General features: G+C 42.6%; 1 protein-coding gene across 2 annotated transcripts in view; it reads left to right on the top strand.

Moving 5' to 3' along the window:
• LOC111952549 (protein strawberry notch homolog 2-like) overlaps positions 1–23,942 on the top strand; it is a 108,009-nt gene that overhangs the window by 27,611 nt on the left and 56,456 nt on the right. For both annotated transcript variants that reach the window (XM_023971355.2, XM_023971354.2), the window contains exons 3-4: positions 100–188; positions 17,712–17,820. In XM_023971355.2, coding sequence (XP_023827123.1) covers positions 100–188; positions 17,712–17,820 — 198 coding nt within the window. The remainder of the gene's footprint in view (positions 1–99; positions 189–17,711; positions 17,821–23,942) is intronic.

Raw genomic sequence — 23,942 nt, 5'->3', positions numbered from 1 at the left:
ATACAAAGCATTTTTGACCATATGATATCCAGTCGCATATAGTGTTTGAGTCTTGTTAGGCATGGTATACTAATTAACCTTTTATCTACTCTGTTTCAGAGTTATCTGTATCCCTCTGGTTCCTGGGGATCATTTCCACAGCAGTCTGGAGGCTACAGCGCACACTGCCCTATGCAATCTGGAAACCAGTAAGTAACCAATCACTTCTCATACCTCACCCTCCCCTCTGCTGTTTTACTTGTGATGTGTATTTAGTATTTTTTTATGAATTTTACTCGGATCCCCATTAGCTACAGCCAAAGCTGCAGCTACTCTTCCTGGGGTCCAAATAAAACATGACATAATACATAACATTAATAGATAATTACAGCTGAAGGACAGAATTACATAAAATTACACTACTACATTGTGGATGCTACTATGATTACGCATAATCCTGAATTAATCGTGAATGATGATGAGTGAGAAAGTTGGGGGTATGATATTTGTGAGTAACTTTCTCACTCAACATTATTCACGATTTATTCAGGATTATTCGTAATCATGGTAGCATCCACATTAATGTACCGTATGTGTTTAGAAACATATTTTAATTTACAATAAAAGGGACTCAAATGACACACTACATTATTTACCATTAATTTCTATTGGGTACAAAATATTCTGAAACACAACTAAAACAAACAGCAAATGCATTCACCAAGTGTGTAGAGTCACAAGCTTGATGTAGTCATTGTGTGCTAGCACAAAATACTAAACTTGACTACTTTTAATACACACGTTAATTTGTGCCTATACTTTTGGTGGGGGGATTATGTACCCAAAAAATCTGTAATTACTAAACGTTTCACCCGATATGGATAAAAATACCCTCAAATTAAAGCTGACAGTCTGCACTTTAACATCATAGTCATTGTATCATTCCTGGAGTACATTTCTGGAGTACAGAGCCAAAACAACAACAACATTTTTTCGCCTATTAATAGCTGAATGTATAGAGCGAGATCATGCCAACCTATAAGCCCTGCATGACCCCAATGCATTTAAAAACTACACCATGTCCGGGCCAGTAGAAATTCTGTTTGGGCCAGTAGATTTTTGGCCAACTGGGCCAGTGAGAAAGCGAAGTTTACGTTGGATTCTGGTTTATTAAATCCAAATATTAATTCAAAAGTACCCTGACAACAAAGCACCAGTCAAAAGTACCCTGACAACAAAGCACCAGTCCAAAGTACCCTGACAATAAAGCACCAGTCCAAAGTACCCTGACAATAAAGCACCAGTCAAAAGTACTAGTGCGTAATGAGTCTCATGTAGATTGTCCTGTAAGTGCCAGTCTTAAAATGTGGGGGTGGGCTTCAGTTCCTTATTAAATCTCCTTCATTTCCTGTGGAGCGTTGCATGCCTGGCTGGCTGTCTGGCGTCACCCTCGCTGTAGAGGGTGGAGGTTATCTCTGCATCTGGCAGCTGGGGCTGTTCCCTGGCCTCCCAGTCTACTGAAATGTGTTGCTCACACTGCCCCCTAACCCTCACCTCTCAGACACACACGCACACCACAGCACATGCACACACACACATAAGAGCTCCTAACTCTTACCTCCATCTCGCACACACTGGCAATTGTATGCCCAGAAAGGCCTATCTGTGTACCAGTTGTGGACACATGATTTCATCTGGTTTAACAGGGTCAGGTTAATTAGTTCAACGCTTTTTTATAGCATTTTCTCCATTCAGTTTTCCCATGTGGCACATTGCAAAGAGACTATATGTAACCCAAACCTCAAATCCCTACCAACTGTTGATTTAACCCTGTAGAGTCGATATCCGAGCCCCCGAAGGGAAAAATAAATAAATAACCCCAAATAAAATCCGTCAGTTTAAGCTGGAGATCAGTTTTTGTATTGGATTCGTCTCAATCCCCTGCATCCGCACTTCCACATCTGCGGTGAAAGGTGACAGAGCTAAAGCGGTCTTCTCACAAAATTGTCTGTAGCGACCGCCACAAGCGTATTGGGACTCGTCAGATCGGCTGTACCAACTTCAGAACTCTTCTGTCTGTTTAATTTTTTTATTTAACCTTTATTTAGCCTTTCAAGTCTGTTAAGAAACCATTCTTATTTACAATGACGGCCTACCCCAACCAAACCCTAACCTGGACGACACTGGGCCAATTGTGCACCGCCCTATGGGACTCCCAATCACAGCTGGTTGTGATACAGCCTGGAATTGAACCAGAGTCTGTAGTGACGCCTCTAGCACTGAGATGCAGTGCCTTAGACCGCTGCGCACTCTAGAACACTTTAGCCCAAACCGTCCGAACAGTTTGGGCTACACACTAATATGACCTCTCTGTGGAAAGATGACTCTCACAAACACGGGCATGTCGTTGTTTTCCTCTAGGACACCCACAGGCCTATTCTAGGACACCCACAGGCCTAAAGTATTTAATATTCTTATTAAATACTTTTTTCTTTACATAGTTGAATGTGCTGACAACAAAATCACACAAAAATTATCAATGGAAATCAAATTTGTCAACCCATGGAGGTCTGGATTTGGAGTCACACTCAAAAAGTGGAAAACCACACTACAGCTGATCCAGCTTTGATGTAATGTCCTTAAAACAAGTCAAAATGAGGCTCAGTAGTGTGTGTGGCCTCCACGTGCCTGTATGACCTCCCTACAACGCCTGGGCATGCTCCTGATGAGGTGGCGGATGTCTCCTGAGGGATCTCCTCCCAGACCTGACTAAAGCATCCGCTTGGAGCGAGACATTATGTCCCAGATGTGCTCAATTGGATTCAGGTCTGCGGGAACGGGCGGGCCAGTGCCATAGCATCAATGCCTTCCTCTTGCAGGAACTGCTGACACACTCCAGCCACATGAGGTCTAGCATTGTCTTGCATTAGGAGGAACCCAGGGCCAACCGCACCAGCATATGGTCTCACAAGGGGTCTGAGGATCTCATCTCGGTACCTAATGCAGTCAGGCTACCTCTGGCGAGCACATGGAGGGCTGTGCGCCCCCCAAAGAAATGCCACCCCACACCATGACTGACCCACCGCCAAACCGGTCATGCTGGAGGATGTTGCAGGCAGCAGAGCGTTCTCCACGGCGTCTCCAAACTCTGTTGCACGGTCTGTCACATGTGCTCAGGTTGAACCTGCTTTCATCTGTGAAGAGCACAGGGCGCCAGTGGCGAATTTGCCAATCTTGGTGTTCTCTGGCAAATGCCAAACGTCCTGCCACGGTGTTGGGCTGTAAGCACAACCCCACCGTGGACGTCGGGCCCTCATACCACCCTCATGGAGTCTGTTTCTGACCTTTTGAGCAGACACATGCACATTTGTGGCCTGCTGGAGGTCATTTTGCAGGGCTCTGGCAGTGCTCCACCTGCCTCCTCCTTGCAACAAGGCGGAGGTAGCGGTCCTGCTGCTGGGTTGTTGGCCTCCTCCACGTCTCCTGATGTACTGGCCTGTCTCCTGGTAGCGCCTCCATGCTCTGGACACTACGCTGACAGACCACAGCAAACCTTTTTTGCCACAGCTCGCATTGATGTGCCATCCTGGATGAGCTGCACTACCTGAGCCACTTGTGTGGGTTGTAGACTCCGTCTCATGCGTACCACTAGAGTGAAAGCACCGCCAGCATTCAAAAGTGACCAAAACATCAGCCAGGAAGCATAGGAACTGAGAAGTGGTCTGTGGTCACCACCTGCAGAACCACTCCTTATTTGAGGTGGTGCATGCATGCTAATTGCCTATAATTTCCACCTTTTGTCTATTCCATTTGCACAAACAGTATGTGAAATTTATTGTCAATCATGTTGCTTCCTAGGTGGACAGTTTGATTTCACAGAAGTGTGATTGATTTTGAGCAGTGTATATATATATAAAAAAAATATCTACAAAAGTTAACATTCCTGATCTTTTCTTATCTCTCAGACATAGGGCACATACTTCAGAACAAACTTCCTTGAGATTGTTTTTTGGGGGGGCTGATCTGTTGTTCCATATTAGTGAATCTGTATTAAAATAGACTGTAATGGGTTAACTGTTGATGTAGTTGCTCTACCTCTTTTGCAAAACCTGTGGCTTTCACATTTCCTCAGACTTAGTTCATTGGTCGTGCTTCTTTAATCTGTCATATCTGTGTGCAGTCCCACTCCCCCCCCCCCCCCCCTTCCTGAGTGGTTTATGAAGTAGCTACTTAGATAAAATTTAGGCTAATGAAAGTTGATTTGATTCTACACACTATTACTTATCAGCTGTATTAGTCCTGCTTGCCTCCTAATAACTTGTCTTTCTTGCTGTAATTGTAGCCAGACGTCCAATAAATAGCATGAGAACAAGGCAAATAAACAATGTCAGACATAACAAAATTTGTGGACCTGCAATGACCCGAAAAGGGAATCTAATCTACTGTATCGTCTTCAGCTCTGCAGATCAGAATGATGCCTTGTAGCCGTCATTAAGTGCAGAGAGTTGATCTCACTGACATATGAATAGATGTTTTTACTGTAGCTAAAATGGATTTGCTAGTTACCACACAGTTGATCAAGTCCTGTGGTACATTGGGAGACAAGTGATTAAATTAGTCTCAGCCTCATCCTCACATCCCTGTTCAGTGTGAGCAGAGGTCCTGTGCAGAAATGTGAATGGGTCGGTCTCCAACACTCGTTTACTCACCACTCTTTCACTCATCCACACTGAGCGCGTAGCCTAGTGTTAGAGCGTAGCCTAGTGGTTAGGCGTAGTGGACTAGTAACTGAAAGGTTGCAAGATTGAATCCCCGAGCTGACAAGGTACAAATCTGTCGTTCTGCCCCTGAACAAGGCAGTTAACCCACTGTTCCTAGGCCGTTATTGAAAATAATAATTTCTTCTTAACTGACTTGCCTAGTTAAATAAAGGTAAAATAAAAAAACACACACACCACACATACTATTTTTGAGATGCTGACTGGGTTGATTTATAAATACAGAGCTCACTGAATGAGCGTGAGATTCAGCCAGGGTTGTGTGTGTGTGTGTATTCAAGGGTCGCTATCCAACAAACGGCTGTACATGCCCCCTCAGTTTCGTCACCATGTGGTTTTGCCTCACAGTGTATCTCATGTATCAATGCTTTGACAAACAGGCACCCACCATTTTGAGCTTCTGTTTACAGCAGTACTTCAAAAGCAGTAGATATCTAGGGTGTAGGCCTACAGCTGTATTGGAACATGTATGGATCATTTTAAATGCAAACTGTTCCTCTGTCTACTGTATCTGCATTGTTGGCAGTCTTTCAGACTAATGCCCTAGTCTGCAGTACAGGGGTGGTGAATTAATTCAGATTCAATTCAGTTAATTCCACAGTGAATTGAAACAGGCTACCTATTTAAAAAGTAATCCTTCATGTAAATGGAACTGAAACCAAACCCTGACTGACGCACATACTGGTTAACACAGAGTGGGAGATTGACACGAGTTGATAATCTGAAGTAGCTAAATGAATGTCAGGTTTGTCTGGAAGTCAGAATGAAAGCTCCTGATGTGGTCAGTAGAGGATTAGGGTTAGGCCAGGGAAGGATCATTGTGTCACATGTCTTTTGGTAAATTCTGCTGGCTTGTCACACAAGTAAATATTAAACCTCTTCTAGGAAAACAAGATATTGTTATTAATCCCCACCCCCCACTATTCCTGTTAGTGTTTTGAGTGGGTTTATTTTGCTCTTCCTGCCCATGCTAGTATTTTTTTATTTTTTTTCTATGTTTTTAGGGGGTTGATCAGCTTTAATATTGCAGATAAATTGTGGATTCTATCAATGTAATATCTGCATCATTTCCAATCCCCAATATTTTTGTTGTAAACTTATATTTTCCTTTATTATTTACCCTTAACTGTACCACCACTGCCCTAATTGGAGTAAACTAATGGACAACAATACTTAGGGCTTCAACTTCCAGCTTATACATAGTATATACATTTTACGGACACAGTATATTTTAAAATAGTTATTTTATTTGTTTTTAGTCCCAGCCGTCAGCTACCGTCAACCTCTCCCATCTTTCTCTGAAGCCCTTCCAGTTTTGATTTCTATCTACCATATATTTTTCTGCTGTGATGTTTCACAAATGTTCTGAACCTTTCTATGCTAGTATTCTATAGATGATCAAACACACCTTTCATCTGGGTCTCTGTAATTCATAGCTGTCTGGACAAGCCTGTAATTCGAGACGAGCAATGTAGGTTTGACTTCTCTGAATATTATTGCTTTCCACTTTTGGTTATCAAGTCCTACTGTCCTGACCAAACTATTACAACTCGGAGGTTGTCACCTTAACTGGATTTATCTCCTCAGAATTCAATAACAGTTATGCATCAGGTGAGACGTGATACTCGGTAGTCAATAAAGCATTTACTGTAAGATGGGTTACTTTCTGTTTGGCCTGCCCTACGTACATTACATTGTGCAACACCAGCTTGAACCAGTCCAATACATGGAATAGCCTTTGTCACAGTTGGTTACAGAAATATTTGAGGGGTTTCGTAACACTACATAAAGCTGACTCATCCGGGAAAGGCTGTCTTTGTGTTATTGGAATGCTGCTAGTGCTGACACCTTCTGGCAAGGTAGCAATTATCACTGTCATTTTTATTTAACCCTTATTTTACCAGGTAAGTTGACTGAGAACACATTGTAATTTACAGCAACGACCTGGGGAATAGTTATAGGGGAGTGGAAGGAGAATGAACGAGCCAATTGGAAGCTTTAGGATGCTGCACTGTGACCCCAGCTAGGTGGCTGACGGTGACCCTTTAAAATAAAGATGTTCGATTACAGGTGTGAATTTCCACACTAATCAGGAAACCCGTATTTCTGATCCTACAATATCTGGCTTGCTTTTTTTGAGATTTACCACACATCCCTGAATCTCCATGTTAAATTCCCCTCACACCCAGCTTTGATATACATATGAAACCGACAAACAAAGTTTAGACCACCAGCATCTCTCCCAATTGCTTATCTCTCCCGTTCTCTTTAAATAACAACCTTCAAGTCCATCAACGATCCTCCAGCTGGTCTGTGGCCTGGGTTGGAGGACAGTTTTTTTTCTTCCTCAATCACCCATTGTATACATTAACTCACACAGGATTTAATTCTATGTTGCGCTCCTCATTTTGTCACCGGCATGCCCTGCCTGCCGTGACTCAGTGAGAAAGTGAAAATATCCAACAGGCAGCAGAAGTGAAGCGGGTGTTTTTCCACTGAACTGGGTTGTGATTCCAAGAAGCAAAAGTGAAAGAGTGGAGTGCCTCCATTCGCTTAAGGTCAGAGGGGAGTCGCATGAAGCTCTGAGCGTAGAGAGACACAACTCCACACAGCTGTGCCACTCCAGTGTCTTTGTGATGGTGTGTGAGTCGACTCGGTACATCTCCAGTGTGTATTTCTGTGCGAGTCTGATTGGACAAAGGCAGTATGGTCAGCGTGGCCTTTGTGGATCATGGAACCCGATGACGGGTAGGGGCTGTTCTCTCTCCGTCTCTGACTCTTTCTCTCTCAACTCAATTCAAACGGGCATCTCAGATGTTATGTTATTAGCTACGTACAAAGTTGTAACAGTGTGCAAGTAGTTGTAGTATGATTGGCAAGGGAAAATAAATAAACAGATAATAAATATTGGTTGCATGTACATGTGTGTATATATTTTGTTTGAATGTCCAAAGGTGTTTGTTCTCCACTGGTTTCTCTTGTGGCAACAGGTCACAAATCTTGCTGCTGTGATCGCACACTGCGGTATTTCGCCTAACAGATACAGGAGTTTGTCAATGGGGGTGTAATGGTTCACCAAACCTGCGGTTCGGTATGTTTTGGGGTCACGTTTCGGCACAGCTGGAAAATTAAATGCCAACAGTTACTGTAGTTCATTTGTGTTTATTTAAGAAAATACAAAGTGTTGGTATTCCTGATTCCATATATGATCATGAGTCAAATAATGCCTGATGAGAGCACAATCAGGAATACCAAAACTTCTTAAATGAAAACACACAATTACTCATCAACAACACAAAAGTAAAGTGCAACATGCGTGTGAAATCAATATGTAAACATGTCTTGACCTATGCTATGTTTTCTTACAAAGATAAAAATTAGCGCTTGTGTGACTTGTGTTTCCTAGCACGGTACTTGGGTAATATGGGTAATATGATGTGCTGTCACTGTTAAGTTGCTCTAGCCCTGGTGGTCCATCCATCTGAAGTAGGTGCAACATAGGATGCATTGGCCAATTCATTGAGAACTTAAGGCTTTAGCTTTATATTTATATTTCTATCTGGGGTGGCAGGGTAGCCTAGTGGTTAGACCATTGGACTAGTAACCGAAAGGTTGCAAGTTCAAATTCCCGAGCTGACAAGGTACAAATCTGTCGTTCTGTCCCTGAACAGGCAGTTAACCCACTGTCTAGGCCGTCATTGAAAATAAGAATTTGTTCTTAACTTCTTATGGCTGCAATCCCGCTAACGGGATAATATGACAACAGCCAGTGAAAGTGCAGGGTGCCAAATTCAAAAAACAGAGATCTCATAATTACAATTCCTCAGACATGTGTTTTATACCATTTTAAAGGTAATCTTGTTGTTAATCCCACCAAAGTGTCCGATTTCAAATATGCTTTTCAGCGAAAGCACTACAAACAATTATGTTAGGTCAATCGGACACTTTAAGCACAATAAGCACAGCCATTTTTCAAGCAGAAATATAGCTAAAATGAATCACTAACCTTTGATGATCTTCATCAGATGACACTCATAGGACTTCATGTTACACAATACATGCATGTTTTGTTTGATAAAGTTCATATAAAAAAATCGGAGTTTACATTGGCGCGTTACATTCACTAGTTCCAAAAACATCCAGTAATAGTGCATAGCCACATCGTTTCAACAGATGTAAATGTAGATTATAATACAAGTTATACACATGGAATTATAGATATACCTCTCCTTAATGCAACCACTGTGTCAGATTTCAATAAAACTTTACGGAAAAAGCAAACCATGCAATAATCTGAGACGGAGCTCAGAACAATAGTAAAATTAGCCGCCATGTTGGAGTCAACAGAAACCAGAAAATACATGATAAATGTTTCCTTACCTTTGATGAACTTCATCAGAATGGAATCCCAGGTCCACAATAAATGCTTGATTTGTTCGATAATGTCCGTTATTTATGTCCAATTAGCTACTTTGGTTAGCGCATTTGGTAAACAATTCCAAAGTCACAAAGCGCGTCCACTATAACGTGACGAAACAAAAGTTCCGTAACAGTCAGGAGAAACATGTCAAACGATGTATTGAATCAATCTTTAGAATGTTAACTTCTCTAGGATAGGGGGCAGCATTTTCACTTTTGGATAAATAGCGTGCCCAATTTCAACTTCCTTCTACTCATCCCCAGAATATAAGATATGCATATTATTAGTAGATTTGGATAGAAAACACTCTGAAGTTTCTAAAACCGTTTGAATCATGTCTGTGAGTATAACAGAACTTATGTAGCAGGCAATACCCAGAGGACAAACCATTCAGAATCTTTTTTTTTAAGTCACTGTCTGTTCAATAAGATTTCATTGGGATACTAGATTTCTAATTGACTTGTTTCAAGTTCCTAACGCTTCCACTGGATGTCGCCAGTCTTTGGAAATTGGTTGAGGTTATTCCTTTGTGTAATGAAGAAGTACGGCCATCTTGAACGAGTGTCACTTGAAGTGTACTTTTTGAGAGAGGCGCATGACTCGAAAAGTAGCGTCAGTTTGTTGTCTTCCTGTATTGAACACAGATAGTCCCGTCTTCAATTTGATCGATTATTAACGGTTAAAAATACCTACAGTTGTGTTACAAAAGTAGTTTGAAATGTTTTGGCAAAGTTTACACGTAACTATTGAGATATTTTGTAGTGACGTTGCGCAAATTGGAAGCTGTTTTTTCTGGATCAAATGCGCCAAATAAATGGACATTTTGTATATATATGGACGGAATTAATTGAACAAAAGGACCATTTGTGATGTTTATGGGACATATTGGAGTGCCAACAAAAGAAGCTCGTCAAAGGTAAGGCATGATTTATATTTTATTTCTGCGTTTTGTGTTGTGCCTGCAGGGTTGAAATATGCTACACTCTCTTTGTTTACTGTTGTGCTATCATCAGATAATAGCATCTATTGCTTTCGCCGAATAGCCTTTTTGAAATCTGACATGTTGGCTGGATTCACAACGAGTGTAGCTTTAATTTGCTATCTTACATGTGTGATTTAATGAAAGTTTGATTTTTATAGTAATATTTTTGAATTTGGCGCGCTACATTTTTCTGGATTTTGAGGGACGCTACCGTCCCACATATCCCAGAGAGGTTAACATACATCTTGAATAACGTTCCAACCGGAGAATTACATTGACCTCAGTTGAGCGATGGAACGGAGCTGCCTCTCACGTGAACACGCGTGTTCAATGCGTGGTCACCTCATGGCAGTGGTGAATCATTCCTGACTTCTTCGGCCCCCCTTCACATTAGAGTCATCAGACAAAGTTCTATTGACCAAGCAGGAAGTGGAACTTCTCAGGTTTTTGCCTGCCATATGAGTTCTGTTATACTCACAGACATAATTCAAACAGTTTTAGAAACTTCAGAGTGTTTTCTATCCAGTACTAATAATAATATGCATATATTAGCAACTATGATTTTGGCCAACACGTTTACTCTGGGCACCTCTGTGCACCTTTCATCCAAGCTACTCAATACTGCCCCTGCAGCCATAAGAAGTTAACTGACTTGCCTAGTTAAATAAAGGTAAAATTAAAATAAATATAGAGCTGGCTCTATCTGTTTGCTGAAATGGGTGCGACAGGGCGAAGTTCGTAATGTTGCAAGAGCACTTTCACCAGTTGCTGAAACCACCTATTCTTCTCATCAACTGAGAATGGGTGCATATCCACAGCTATAAACATACAAACAGATCACCGCCCATTTTGAATCGCTCTTGTAATTTATTTGGCCCAGTCAGAATCGGCTGCGAAGGGCTGCTTGAATGAAGAGGTGGTAGGAATACTGGGGTGATGTCCGCGTAAATGTGTCAACATGTTTGAGGTGTTGGCAGCTGCATATGCTAATCTCGTTAACCTCTAACGAGTCACAAACCCGGATCCGGGATCCCCCCCATCAAAAAAGCTGACTAGCATAGCCTAGCCTAAAGCCACAGGGATATCATATAATCAAATGTTCATGAAATCACAAGTCCAAGACACCAAATGAAAGATACAGATCTTGTGAATCCAGCCATCATTTCCGATTTTTTTAATGTTTTACAGGGAAGACAAAATATGTATTTCTATTAGCTAACCACCATAGCAAAAGGACACACTTTTTTTTTCCACCATTTTTTTACTCCATCAGTAGCTATCACTAATTCGACTAAATAAAGATATATATAGCCACTAACCAAGAAACAACTTCATAAGATGACAGTCTGATAAACATATTTATGGTATAGCATATGTTTTTTAGAAAAATTTGCATATTTCAGGTATAAATCACAGTTCTACATTGCAGCTGCAATCTGAAATAGCGTTGGAAGCAGCCGGAATAATTACAGAGACCGACGTCAATTACCAAAATACTCATCCTAAAACATTTCTGAAAAATACACAGCATACAGCAAATGAAAGCCCAACATCTTGTGAATCCAGCCATCATTTCTGATTTTAAAATGTTTTACAGGGAAGACAAAATATGTATTTCTATTAGCTAACTTGTTTTTGTCCACCATTTTTTTACTCCATCAGTAGCTATCACTAATTCGACTAAATAAAGATATATATAGCACTAACCAAGAAACAACTTCATAAGATGACAGTCTGATAACATATTTATGGTATGTATAGCACAATATTTCAAATTTTCTAAGTGTTTTACAGCGAAAACACAATATATCGTTATATTAGCATACCACATGAGCTAACATCACCCCAGCATTGATTCGAGGCAAAAAGCGCGATAACGTATTCACCACCAAAATATATTAATTTTTTCACTAACCTTCTCAGAATTCTTCAGATGACAGTCCTGTAACATCATATTACACAATATATAGAGTTTGTTCGAAAATGTGCATATTTAGCATCACAAATCGTGGTTATGCTATGTAATCAGTCAAAACATGGCATGCATTCTGGCCGGCGCCATCTTGGAAGGGCACCTAAGTTTACGATTATCGATTAGATTGACAAAAAAAATACAGGTTGGACAGCTAATGAAAGATGCATTGGTTATTAATGCAACCGCTGATTTAGATTTTTTAAATGTAACTTACTTGACATACAGTGTGCGTTACAGCCAGACTAGTGCCGCAATATTGGCCGAAAAATGCGTTTACATTTTTCCACATAAATACGGAATAAAATCATAAATAGTTCTTACTTTTGGACGAGCTTCCATCAGAATCTTGGGCAAGGTGTCCTTTTGTCCAAAAGAATCGTTGCTTTGTTGTAAAACGTCCACTTCAACTTCGGAACTAGCAGCTAACAGTAGCTACCTGGCACACACATGTCCAAATCCTCAAACGCAATACTACGAAAATTCAGAAAATAGCAATATACTCGCATAAACTGATATAAATCGGTTTCAAATAACTTCGTTATGATGTTTCTAACACCTATTTTGAATTAAATCAGACGGATATATCTTAGCCCGATAACAAGAGCTATTCAACAAGCCATTCTGATGTCCCCTCTTGCGCCTTGGCGAGCGTCCAAAAGAAAGTACATGTCACTCCATTGCCTTTTATAAACTCTGAGAAATACGTAGAGATTCCATTCCACTTCTCATTGGTTACTGACATCCAGGGGAAGGCGGGTGCAGTTCATTTCGATCCATAGGGCACACACAGAGTTTTAAACTGATCCGAGATCAGAGCCTMGTTTTCAGACCTTCGCATGTCCTGTCATGATTTTCCGCTGTAGAAAGAGTTCTGGTTCACCCACAGACATAATTCAAACGGTTTTAGAAACTAGAGATTGTTTTCTATCCAATAGTAATAATAATATGCATATTGTACGAGCAAGAATTGAGTACGAGGCAGTTTAATTTGGAGACGCAAAATGTCGAAGTTGAAACAGCACCCCCTGTAGTAAAAGAAGTTTTAAGCAGTGGCAACATACTCTATCTGTTCATCGTCAGTGTAATCTACAGGAAAGCCAAAATGTTCCCAAACTGGAGATTTAAACGATGACGGGGAATCCTCCTGGTTCATCGTTCTCGCCATCATACAGAACTCATTCAAATCAAATGTTATTTGTCTTATGCTTTGTAAACAACAGGTGCAAACTTTCTGAAGACACTGTATATTCCCTTTTGTGAGACTGGAGCCGTTTCGTCTATCCAGCTGTTCCCTTCTCTGTGTAGCCTGCTGCTACAGGTAACTGCCAAAATAAAGGAAATGCCTGCAAGTGTCTTAATAGGGTGTTGGGCCACCACGAGCTTCCAGAACATCATCAATGCACCTTGGCATAAATTCTACAAGTGTCTTGAACTTCCTTTGTGAACGCACCCCATGCTTTCAATATATTTTGTGTCCCTAATTTACTCAACTGTTTTCTTTATTTTAACAGTTACCTGTAGAATGGACTGAGATCGCTTGAGTCGCGAAAAAAAAAAAAAAAAATCAGTATGATACAATTTCATGTGTACAACATAAAGACGTGTCACTATACTGAGAGCTTTGCAATTTCTAAAAGGACATTTTGGAGCCTTTGTTCATGTTTTTTCGGGGACCATATAGGGTTGGGTGGGATCCCAATCTTCATATCGTCCTTCTCCCATCCTGTGATTTACGGTATTGGGGTGCCAAAAAAAGGCAATAAAGTCCATTCGTCTATTTCCAGAACCAAACCAAGCCGCACTGCACTTCCAGAACCAAACCAAGCCGCACTGCTTCTTAACACAGCGCGCCTCCAACCCGGAAGCCAGCCGCACCAATGTGTCGGAGGAAACACCGTGCACCCGCCCCCCTCAGTTAGCGCGCACTGCGCCCGGCCCGCCACAGTAGTCGCTGGAGCGCGATGAGACAAGGATATCCCTACCGGCCAAACCCTCCCTAACCCGGACGACGCTAGGCCAATTGTGCGTCGCCCCATGGACCCCCCCGGTCGCGGCCGGCTGCGACAGAGCCTGGGCGCGAACCCAGAGACTCTGGTGGCGCAGCTAGCACTGCGATGCAGTGCTCTAGACCACTGCGCCACCCGGGAGGCGATATGCAACTTTTCAGGGAAGTTAGGAACTGTAGTATCCTTAAAGGCTTCTTAGAATTACGACTCATGAGACTTACGTACGGTTTAGTCTTTAATTGTAACTTAGATTTTACATTATCTTATGCACCTGGCTTAAAACTACCTGAAGCTTTCTTAATCATGGTAATATAGGCAGACATAGGAAATAGCTACGGATAGCGGAAAGCAAACCCGTCTTGAGTCAATACTGCCATCTATTGGTAAACATAAATATACCAGGTTACTACAGGAACCAATATACACAGGCAGTTAGGAAAGCAAAGGCTAGCTTTTTCAAACAGAAATTTGCATCCTGTATCACAAACTCCAAAAAGTTTTGGGACACTAAAGTCCATGGAGAATAAGAACACCTCCTCCCAGCTGCCCACTGCACTGAGGCTTGGTCACCATCGATAAATCCAAGATAATTGAGAATTTCAATGAGCATTTTTCTACGGCTGGCCATGCTTTCCACCTGGCTACCCCTACCCCGGTCAACAGCCATGCACCGCCCACAGCAACTTGCCCTAGCCTCCCCATTTCTCCTTCACCCAAATCCAAATAGCTGATGTTCTGAAAGAGCTGCAAAATCTGGACCCCTACAAATCAGCCGAAATTGTTGCAACCCCTATTACCAGTCTGTTCAACCTCTCTTTCGTATCGTCTGAGATCCCCAAAGATTGGAAAGCTGGCGCTGTCATTCCCCTCTTCAAAGGGGGAAACACTCTCGACCCAAACTGTTAGAGACCTATATCTATCCTACCCTGCCTTTCTAAGGTCTTCGAAAGCCAAGTTAACAAACAGATCACCGCCCATTTTGAATCCCACCGTACCTTCTCCACTATGCAATCTGGTTTCCGAGCTGGTCATGGGTGCATCTCAGCCACGCTCAAGGTCCTAAACGATATCATAACCACCATCGATAAGACAATACTGTGCAGCTGTATTCATCGACCTGGCCAAGGCTTTCGACTCTGTCAATCACCACATTCTTATCGGCAGACTACACAGCCTTGGTTTCTCAAATGACTTCCTCGCCTGGTTCACCAACTACTTCTCTGATAGAGTTCAGTGTGTCAAATCGGAGGGCCTGTTGTCCGGACCTCTGGCAGTCTCTATGGGGATGCCACAGGGTTCAATTTTCGGGCCGACTCTTTTCTCTGTATACATCAATGATGTCGCTCTTGCTGCTGGTGATTCTCTGATCCACCTCTACGCAGACGACACCATTCGGTGTACTTCTGGATCTTCTTTGGACACTGTGTTAACTAACTTCCAGACGGGCTTCAATGCCATACAATTCTCCTTCTGTGGTCTCCAACTACTCTTAAATGCAAGTACAACTAAATGCATGCTCTTCAACCGATCGCTGCCCGCACCTGCCCGCCCGTCCAGCATCATTACTCTGGACGGTTCTGACTTGGAATATGTGGACAAATACCTAGGTGTCTGGTTAGACTGTAAACTCTCCTTCCAGACTCACGTTAAGCATCTCCAATCCAAAATTAAATCTAGAATCGGCGTCCTATTTCACAACAAAGCATCCTTCACTCATGCTGCCAAACATACCCTCGTTAAACTGACTATCCCGCCGATCCTTGACTTCGGCTATGTCATTTCCAAAATAGCCCCCAACACTCTACTCAGCAAATTGGATGTTGTCTATCACAGTGCCATCTGTTTTGTCACCAAAGCCCCATATACTACCCACCACTGCGACCTGTATGCTCTCGTTGGCTTCATATTCGTTGCCAAACGCACTGGCTCCAGGTCATCTATAAGTCTTTGCTAGGTAAAGCCCCGCCTTAGCTCACTGGCCACCATAGCAGCACCCACCCGTAGCACGTGCTCCAGCAGGTATTTTTCACTGGTCATCCACAAAGCCAACACCTCATTTGCCGCCTTTCCTTCCAGTTCTCTGCTGCCAATGACTGGAACGAATGGCAAAAATCACTGAAGCTGGAGACTTATATCCCCCTCTCTAACTTTAAGCATCAGCTGTCAGAGCAGCTTACAGATCGCTGCACCTGTACATAGCCCATCTTGCACCCCAGTATCTCTACTTGCGCATTCATCTTCTGCACATCTATCACTCCAGTGTTTAATTGCTAAATTGTAATTATTTTGCCAATATGGTCTATTTATTGCCTTACCTCCCTCATCTTACCTCATTTGCACACACTGTATATAGACCTTTTCTATTGTGTTATTGACTGTATGTTTGTTTTTTCCATGTGTAACTCTGTGTTTGTGTCGCACTGCTTTGCTTTATATTGACCAGGTCGCAGTTGTAAATGAGAACTTGTTCTCAACTAGCCTCCCTGGTTAAATAAAGGTGAAATAAAAAAATGTGAACGAGAGACATTGTTCAAATTAACAAAGTTTTGATTCATGCTTGTCTGAAGGAAGAGCCGCACTGGTTCTGGAGCAGCATGTGTACATGCTGCACACACACACACACTGTGTGTAGTCTGGAGTCGCTAAGGTAACAGGCGTGCCTGCTCTGCTTGGAGAAGAGGATTGGGGGGAGCAGACAGGCAAAGAATGGAGAGGAGAAAAAAACGGAAGGAAATCAAAATAGCAGTGGCGAACACGGCAGAAAGCGAACACTATAGTTAAACTTCGCGTTAACGCAGAATTCAGTTTTTCACAAAGAAAAAAGAATGCACCAGATTTTTTTTTTTTTGTAAACCCAGATCTAAAATGCTTCTTATTGTAATTTCAGTTACACTTCTCCACTCGGATCAGAATTCATCAGGAGACCGTGCTCTGACTGATCTATAGCTACTTTAATCTGGTACTTTTCGGGGTAGCCTATTTTCTCCAGTAAGATGCAAGATTAACTTCAAGCGAAAACTTAGGAATTGTAGCTGGCTACATTCTTTCTATGATAAACATTATAAATATGATGGCCATGCATAATTTTTGCTAAAAGTACTTTGCTTTTTCATTGTAAACTCATTTACTTGTGTGACTGCCAGCCAAATAGCAAAGCACTTCTGTTAAGGTGTCTGAACTTTTCTATAACATGCCATTTACATCACAAATTCTTTAGGATAATGACTCATTTGGTTGAATAGCTTGTGTTATGACTCCACAGTTTTTACAGGTTGATGTATTCCACTTTGTGTGCATGTTGACTTTATTTATTCCCTTTATCCTCTCACTATTCTTGCTCTTAGTTATGTCTTTGTTGGGCTAGTATGAGACGGTTGTTTTTCCAACCATGCCAAAATCTCACTGCGTTCTAGTTTCCTTTGTTTAAATAAATTCCAAACGCCTTCTGATTCAACTTCTGCCCACCTAATGATGACTAGGGAGTTCCCTTGTGAAACCTGCTATCCACAGCGCTCTGCTCTCGATCTCTCAGTACGTCTCATTAAGCTGCCTTACCTCTGACCCTTTTCAGGCAATACCACTTGAATGCTCCCATGCCCGATATGCACATGGACATGTTCAGCCATTCAGGATTCCATGACGATTTCCTCAACCTCCCCAGGAACGGAGAATTCCCTCAGGTAAGATCTCCCTATATCACGCTCCCTCTGTCCCCCTCTGTCTCACTCTCTGTCTTTGATCCTGTCTTCAATGTTGCATGGTTGGTTATTCCTGGCTGCAGAAACTGATTAAAACGTTGTGTCTGACACTGTCTACGCTACCTGCTCCTTTTCCTGTGAAGGCTTGTTATTAATTAGCCACTCATTTTTCTGGGCTTTAGTTGTTGCCATCAGGTTCTATTCACTCTGTCACTCTGATGAAAATGGCTGCTCTCATTGCACTTTTGAGGAACACTTGTGGGGGGGTTTTCGGGGAGTTTTTGCATGGAGGAATTTTATCTCTTGCTTTCTTCCTCAATATTTGCTTGTTGAGTTTATGCACCACCGATCACCCGGGGGCTTTTGGGACAGGGAATTTCCCCCCTATGTTTATATTTAGCATCCTATGGGCTATATTTATTTTGTATTGCCCACTTATACACACTTTGTGTCAACCCAGGCAATTCCACTTCTCTTCATATGGAAAATTAATCCCTCCCCTGGCCTCCAGTGACTGAGATTAGCCTTAACAACACAGACCATTGACTTCTCATCTGGGCTTGTTTGTATGGAGGTTGTGTGTTATGGTATTAACTCATTGGGCTCCAGTAGTTGTGGGTAAAGGAGAGCAGTGATGTGTTAATGAAGAGCCAGTCATTATGCCTCTCACATCCGGCCTGTCCTGTATCAGGTGGCTGGTGAGTGTTCAGTGGTTGGGGGTATGCATATTTACTTTATGAAGAGCCTCTTACCCAAGTGTGGCACATGCCAAGTGCTCACAGATGCCTGGGAGGAGTGAATGCCCTAAATCAAATTTATTTATATAGCCCTTCTTACATCAGCTGATATCTCAAAGTGCTGTACAGAAACCCAGCCTAAAACCCCAAACAGCAAGCAATGCAGGTATAGAAGCACGGTGGCTAGGAAAAACTCCCTAGAAAGGCCAAAACCTAGGAAGAAACCTAGAGGAATCAGGCTATGAGGGGTGGCCAGTCCTCTTCTGGCTTTGCCGGGTGGAGATTATAACAGAACATGGCCAAGATGTTCAAATGTTCATAAATGACCAGCATGGTCAAATAATAATAATCACAGTAGTTGTCGAGGRTGCAGCAAGTCAGCACCTCAGGAGTAAATGTCAGTTGGCTTTTCATAGCCGATCATTAAGAGTATCTCTACTGCTCCTGCTGTCTCTAGAGAGATGAAAACAGCAGGTCTGGGACAGGTAGCACRTCCGGTGAACAGGTCAGGGTTCCATAGCCGCAGGCAGAACAGTTGAAACTGGAGCAGCAGCACGGCCAGGTGGACTGGGGACAGCAAGGAGTCATCATGCCAGGTAGTCCTGAGGCATGGTCCTAGGGCTCAGGTTCTCCGAGAGAGAGAAAGAAAGAGAGAGAGAGAATTAGAGAGAGAGCATACTTCAACCGGATAAGACAGGAGAAGTACTCCAGATATAACAAACTGACCCTAGCCCCCCCGACACATAAACTACTGCAGCATAAATACTGGAGGCTGAGACAGGAGGGGTCAGGAGACACTGTGGCCCCATCCGATGATACCCCCGGACAGGGCCAAACAGGAAGGATATAACCCCACCCACTTTGCCAAAGCACAGCCCCCACACCACTAGAGGGATATCTTCAATCACCAACTTACCATCCTGAGACAAGGTCGAGTATACCCCACAAAGATCTCTGCCACGGCACAACACAATGGGGGGCGCCAACCCAGACAGGAAGATCACTTCAGTGACTCTACCCACTCAAGTAACGCGCCCCTCCTAGGGACGGCATGAAAGAGCACCGGTAAGCCAGTGACTCAGCCCCTGTAATAGGGTTAGAGGCAGAGAATCCCAGTGGAGAGGCAGAGACAGCAAGGGCGGTTCGTTGCTCCAGAGCCTTTCCGTTCACCTTCACACTCCTGGGCCAGACTACACTCAATCATATGACCTACTGAAAAGATGAGTCTTCAGTAAAGTCTCTCACATGGATAGGCAGACCATTCCATAAAAACGGAGCTCTATAGGAGAAAGCCCTGCCTCCAGCTGTTTGCTTAGAAATTCTAGGRACAATTAGGAGGCCTGCGTCTTGTGACCGTAGCGTACGTGTAGGTATGTACGGCAGGACCAAATCGGAAAGATAGSTAGGAGCAAGCCCATGTAATGCTTTGTAGGTTAGCAGTAAAACCTTGAAATCAGCCCTTGCCTTAACAGGAAGCCAGTCTAGGGAGGCTAGCACTGGAGTAATATGATAAAATGTTTTGGTTCTAGTCAGGATTCTAGCAGCCGTATTTAGCACTAACTGAAGTTTATTTTGTGCTTTATCCTGGTAGCCGGAAAGTAGAGCATTGCAGTAGTCTAACCTAGAAGTAACAAAAGCATGGATACATTTTTCTGCATCATTTTTGGACAAAGTTTCAGATTTTTGCAATGTTACGTAGATGGAAAAAAGCTGTCCTTGAAACAGTCTTGATATGTTCGTCAAAAGAGAGATCAGGGTCCAGAGTAACGCCGAGGTCCTTCACAGTTTTATTTGAGACGACTTTACAACCATCAAGATTAATTTTCAGATTCAACAGAAGATCTCTTTGTTTCTTGGGACCTAGAACAAGCATCTCTGTTTTGTCTGAGTTTAAAAGTAGAACGTTTGCAGTCAACCACTTCCTTACGTCTGAAACACAGGCTTCTGGCGARGGCAATTTTGGGGCTTCACCATATTTCATTGAAATGTACAGCTGTGTGTCATCCGCTTAGCAGTGAAAGTTAATATTATGTTTTCGAATGACATCCCCAAGAGGTAAAATATATAGTGAAAACAATAGTGGTCCTAAAACGGAACCTTGAGGAACACCGAAATGTACCGTTGATTTGTCAGAGGACAAACCATTCACAGAGACAAACTGATATCTTTCCGACAGATAAGATCTAAACCAGGCCAGAACTTGTCCGTGTAGACCAATTTGGGTTTCCAATCTCTCCAAAAGAATGTGGTGATCGATGGTATCAAAGGCAGCACTAAGGTCTAGGAGCACGAGGACAGATGCAGAGCCTCGGTCTGACGCCATTAAAAGGTAATTTACCACCTTCACAAGTGCAGTCTCAGTGCTATGATGGGGTCTAAAACCAGACTGAAGCGTTTCGTATACATTGTTTGTCTTCAGGAAGGCAGTGAGTTGCTGCGCAACAGCTTTTTCTAAAAATTGAGAGGAATGGAAGATTCGATATAGGCCGATAGTTTTCATATTTTCTGGGTCAAGGTTTGGCTTTTTCAAGAGGCTTTATTACTGCCACTTTTAGTGAGTTTGGTACACATCCGGTGCATAGAGAGCCGTTTATTATGTTCAACATAGGAGGGCCAAGCACAGGAAGCAGCTCTTTCAGTAGTTTAGTTGGAATAGGGTCCAACAGCTCCCTGGCACTGCCCAGCTGTGTGGTGTAGACTAAAATGGGTGCTGCACACACTGTACAGAGCTACACACACCACACACACCGACCCACCGGTGTCATATGACACAAACATACCTCTGAAATGTCAGTTTTGCTTTGTAGACACATGAATGAGTGTAGGTGCCCAGTGATTTTATTCAGATCACAGCATGATATTCAGATGGGCATTTTATCAGAACAAAGATATCAGCTTGTCTTTGTCATATAGGAACACTGTTACGTTATGCGTTCAGTGTGGTATTTCATAGGGGATTTTCCTAGTTTTTCATGTAGCTTTTTTTCTTCTTGACAAGCAGTGTGATATTTAAACTGGCATTTCTAGTTGTCTGAATTACTGTCTCGAACTCAACCCACAAATAATATACAGTTCTTTCAGAAACTATTCAGACCCCTTGACTTTTTCCACATTTTGTTAGGTTTCAACCTTATTCTAAAATTGATACAATTATATTTTTTCCTCATCACACAATCACCTGTTTGGTTTGTCATTATGGGGTTTCAGACATTTTTGCTAATTTATAAAAAATGTAAAACTGAAATATCACTTACGTAAGTTTTCAGACCATTTACTCAGTACTTTGTTGAAGCACCTTTGGCAGCAATTACAGCCTCAAGTCTTCTTGTGTATGACGCTACAAGCTTGACACACATGTATTTGGGGAGTTTCTCCTATTATTCTCTGCAGATCCTCTCAAGCTCTATCAGGTTGGATGGGGAGAGTTGCTGCACAGCTATTTTCAGGTCTCCAGAGATGTTTGATCGGGTTCAAGTCCGGTCTCTGGCTTGGCCACTCACGGACATTGAGACTTGTCCCAAAGCCACTCCTGCTTTGTCTTGGCTGTGTGCTTAGGGTCGTTGTCCTGTTGGAAGGTGAACGTTCGCCCCAGTCTGAGGTCCTGAGCACTCTGGAACAGGTTTTCATCACAGCTCTCTCAGTACTTTGCTCCGTTCATCTTTGCAGTGGAAAAATATCCCCCGACCACCATGCTTCTCCCCTGCCAGAAACCGCAGGGCTCTCCAGAGGATGGTGAGGTCTGGCCAACGTATCAACGGGGGCAGACTGCCTGCCCCCCTGGACACCTACAGCACCCGACGGCCAAAAAGATCATCAAGGATATCATCCACCCGAGCCACGGCCTGTTCAACCCGCTATCCTCCAGAAGGTGAGGTCAGTACAGGTGTATCAAAGCTGGGACCGTAAGACTGAAAAACAGCGTTTGGAGGTGTGTTGGGTCATTGTCCTGTTGAAAAACAAATGATTGTCCCAATAAGCACAAACCCGAAGGGATGGCGTATCGCTGCAGAATGCTGTGGTAGCCATGCTGGTGAAGTGTGCCTTGAATTCTAAATAAATCACAGACTCTGTCACCAGCAAAGCACTATCAAGGTGGGAACCACACTTTGCGTCTCATAAAGACACGGCGGTTGGAACCAAAAATCGCAAATTTGTACTCATCAGACAAAAGGACAGATTTCCAACGGTCTAATGTCCATTGCTCGTGTTTTTTGACCCAGGCAAGTCTCCTTTTCTTATTGGTGTCCTTTTAGTAGTGGTTTATTTGCAGCAATTCGACCATGAAGGCCTGATTCACGCAGTCTCCTCTGAACAGTTGATGTTGATGTGTCTGTTACTTGAACTCTGAAGAATTTATGTGGCAGCTTCATTAAATAGTAACTGCAAAACACCAGTCTCAACGTCAACAGTGAAGAGGTGACTCCAGGGATGCAAAGAAAAAGCCATATCTCAGACTGGCCAATAAAAAGAAAAGATTAAGATCGGCAAAAGAACACAGACACTGGACAGAGGAACTCTGCCTAGAAGGCCAGCATCCCGGAGTCGCCTCTTCACTGTTGACGTTGAGACTGGTGTTTTGCAGGTAAATCAAATCAAATTTATTTATATAGCCCTTCTTACATCAGCTGATATCTCAAAGTGCTGTACAGAAACCCAGCCTAAAACCCCAAACAGCAAGCAATGCAGGTGTAGAAGCTGCCAGTTGAGGACTTGTGAGGCGTCTGTTTCTCAAACTAGACACTCTAATATACTTGTCCTCTTGCTCAGTTGTGCACCGGGGCCTCCCACTCCTCTTTCTATTCTGTTTAGAGCCAGTTTGCACTGTTCTGTGAAGGGAGTAGTCCACAGCGTTGTACAAGATCTTCAGTTTCTTGGCAATTTCTCGCATGGAATAGTCTTCATTTCTCAGAACAAGAATAGACTGACGAGTTACAGAAAAGTTATTGGTTTCATTTTGAGCCTGTAATCGAACCCACAAATGCCAATGCTCCAGATACTCAACTAGTCTAAAGAAGGCCAGTTTTATTGCTTCTTTAATCAGAACAACAGATTTCAGCTGTGCTAACATAATTTCAAAAGGGTTTTCTAATGATCAATTAACCTTTTAAAATTATAAACTTGGATTAGCTAACACAACGTGCCATTTAAACACAGGAGTGATGGTTGCTGATAATGGGCCTCTGTACGCCTATGTAGATATTCCATTAAAAAATCAGCTGTTTACAGCTACAATAGTCATTTACAACATTAACAATGGCTACACTGTATTTCTGATCAATTTGATGTTATTTTAATGTACAAAAAATTAGCTTTTCTTTCAAAAACAAGGAAATTCCTAAGTGACCCCAAACCTTTGAACGGTACTGT

Source organism: Salvelinus sp. IW2-2015, linkage group LG26 (assembly GCF_002910315.2).
Source record: "Salvelinus sp. IW2-2015 linkage group LG26, ASM291031v2, whole genome shotgun sequence".
Lineage (NCBI taxonomy): Eukaryota > Metazoa > Chordata > Actinopteri > Salmoniformes > Salmonidae > Salvelinus > Salvelinus sp. IW2-2015.
This window is presented reverse-complemented; position numbering and strand designations above follow the sequence as displayed.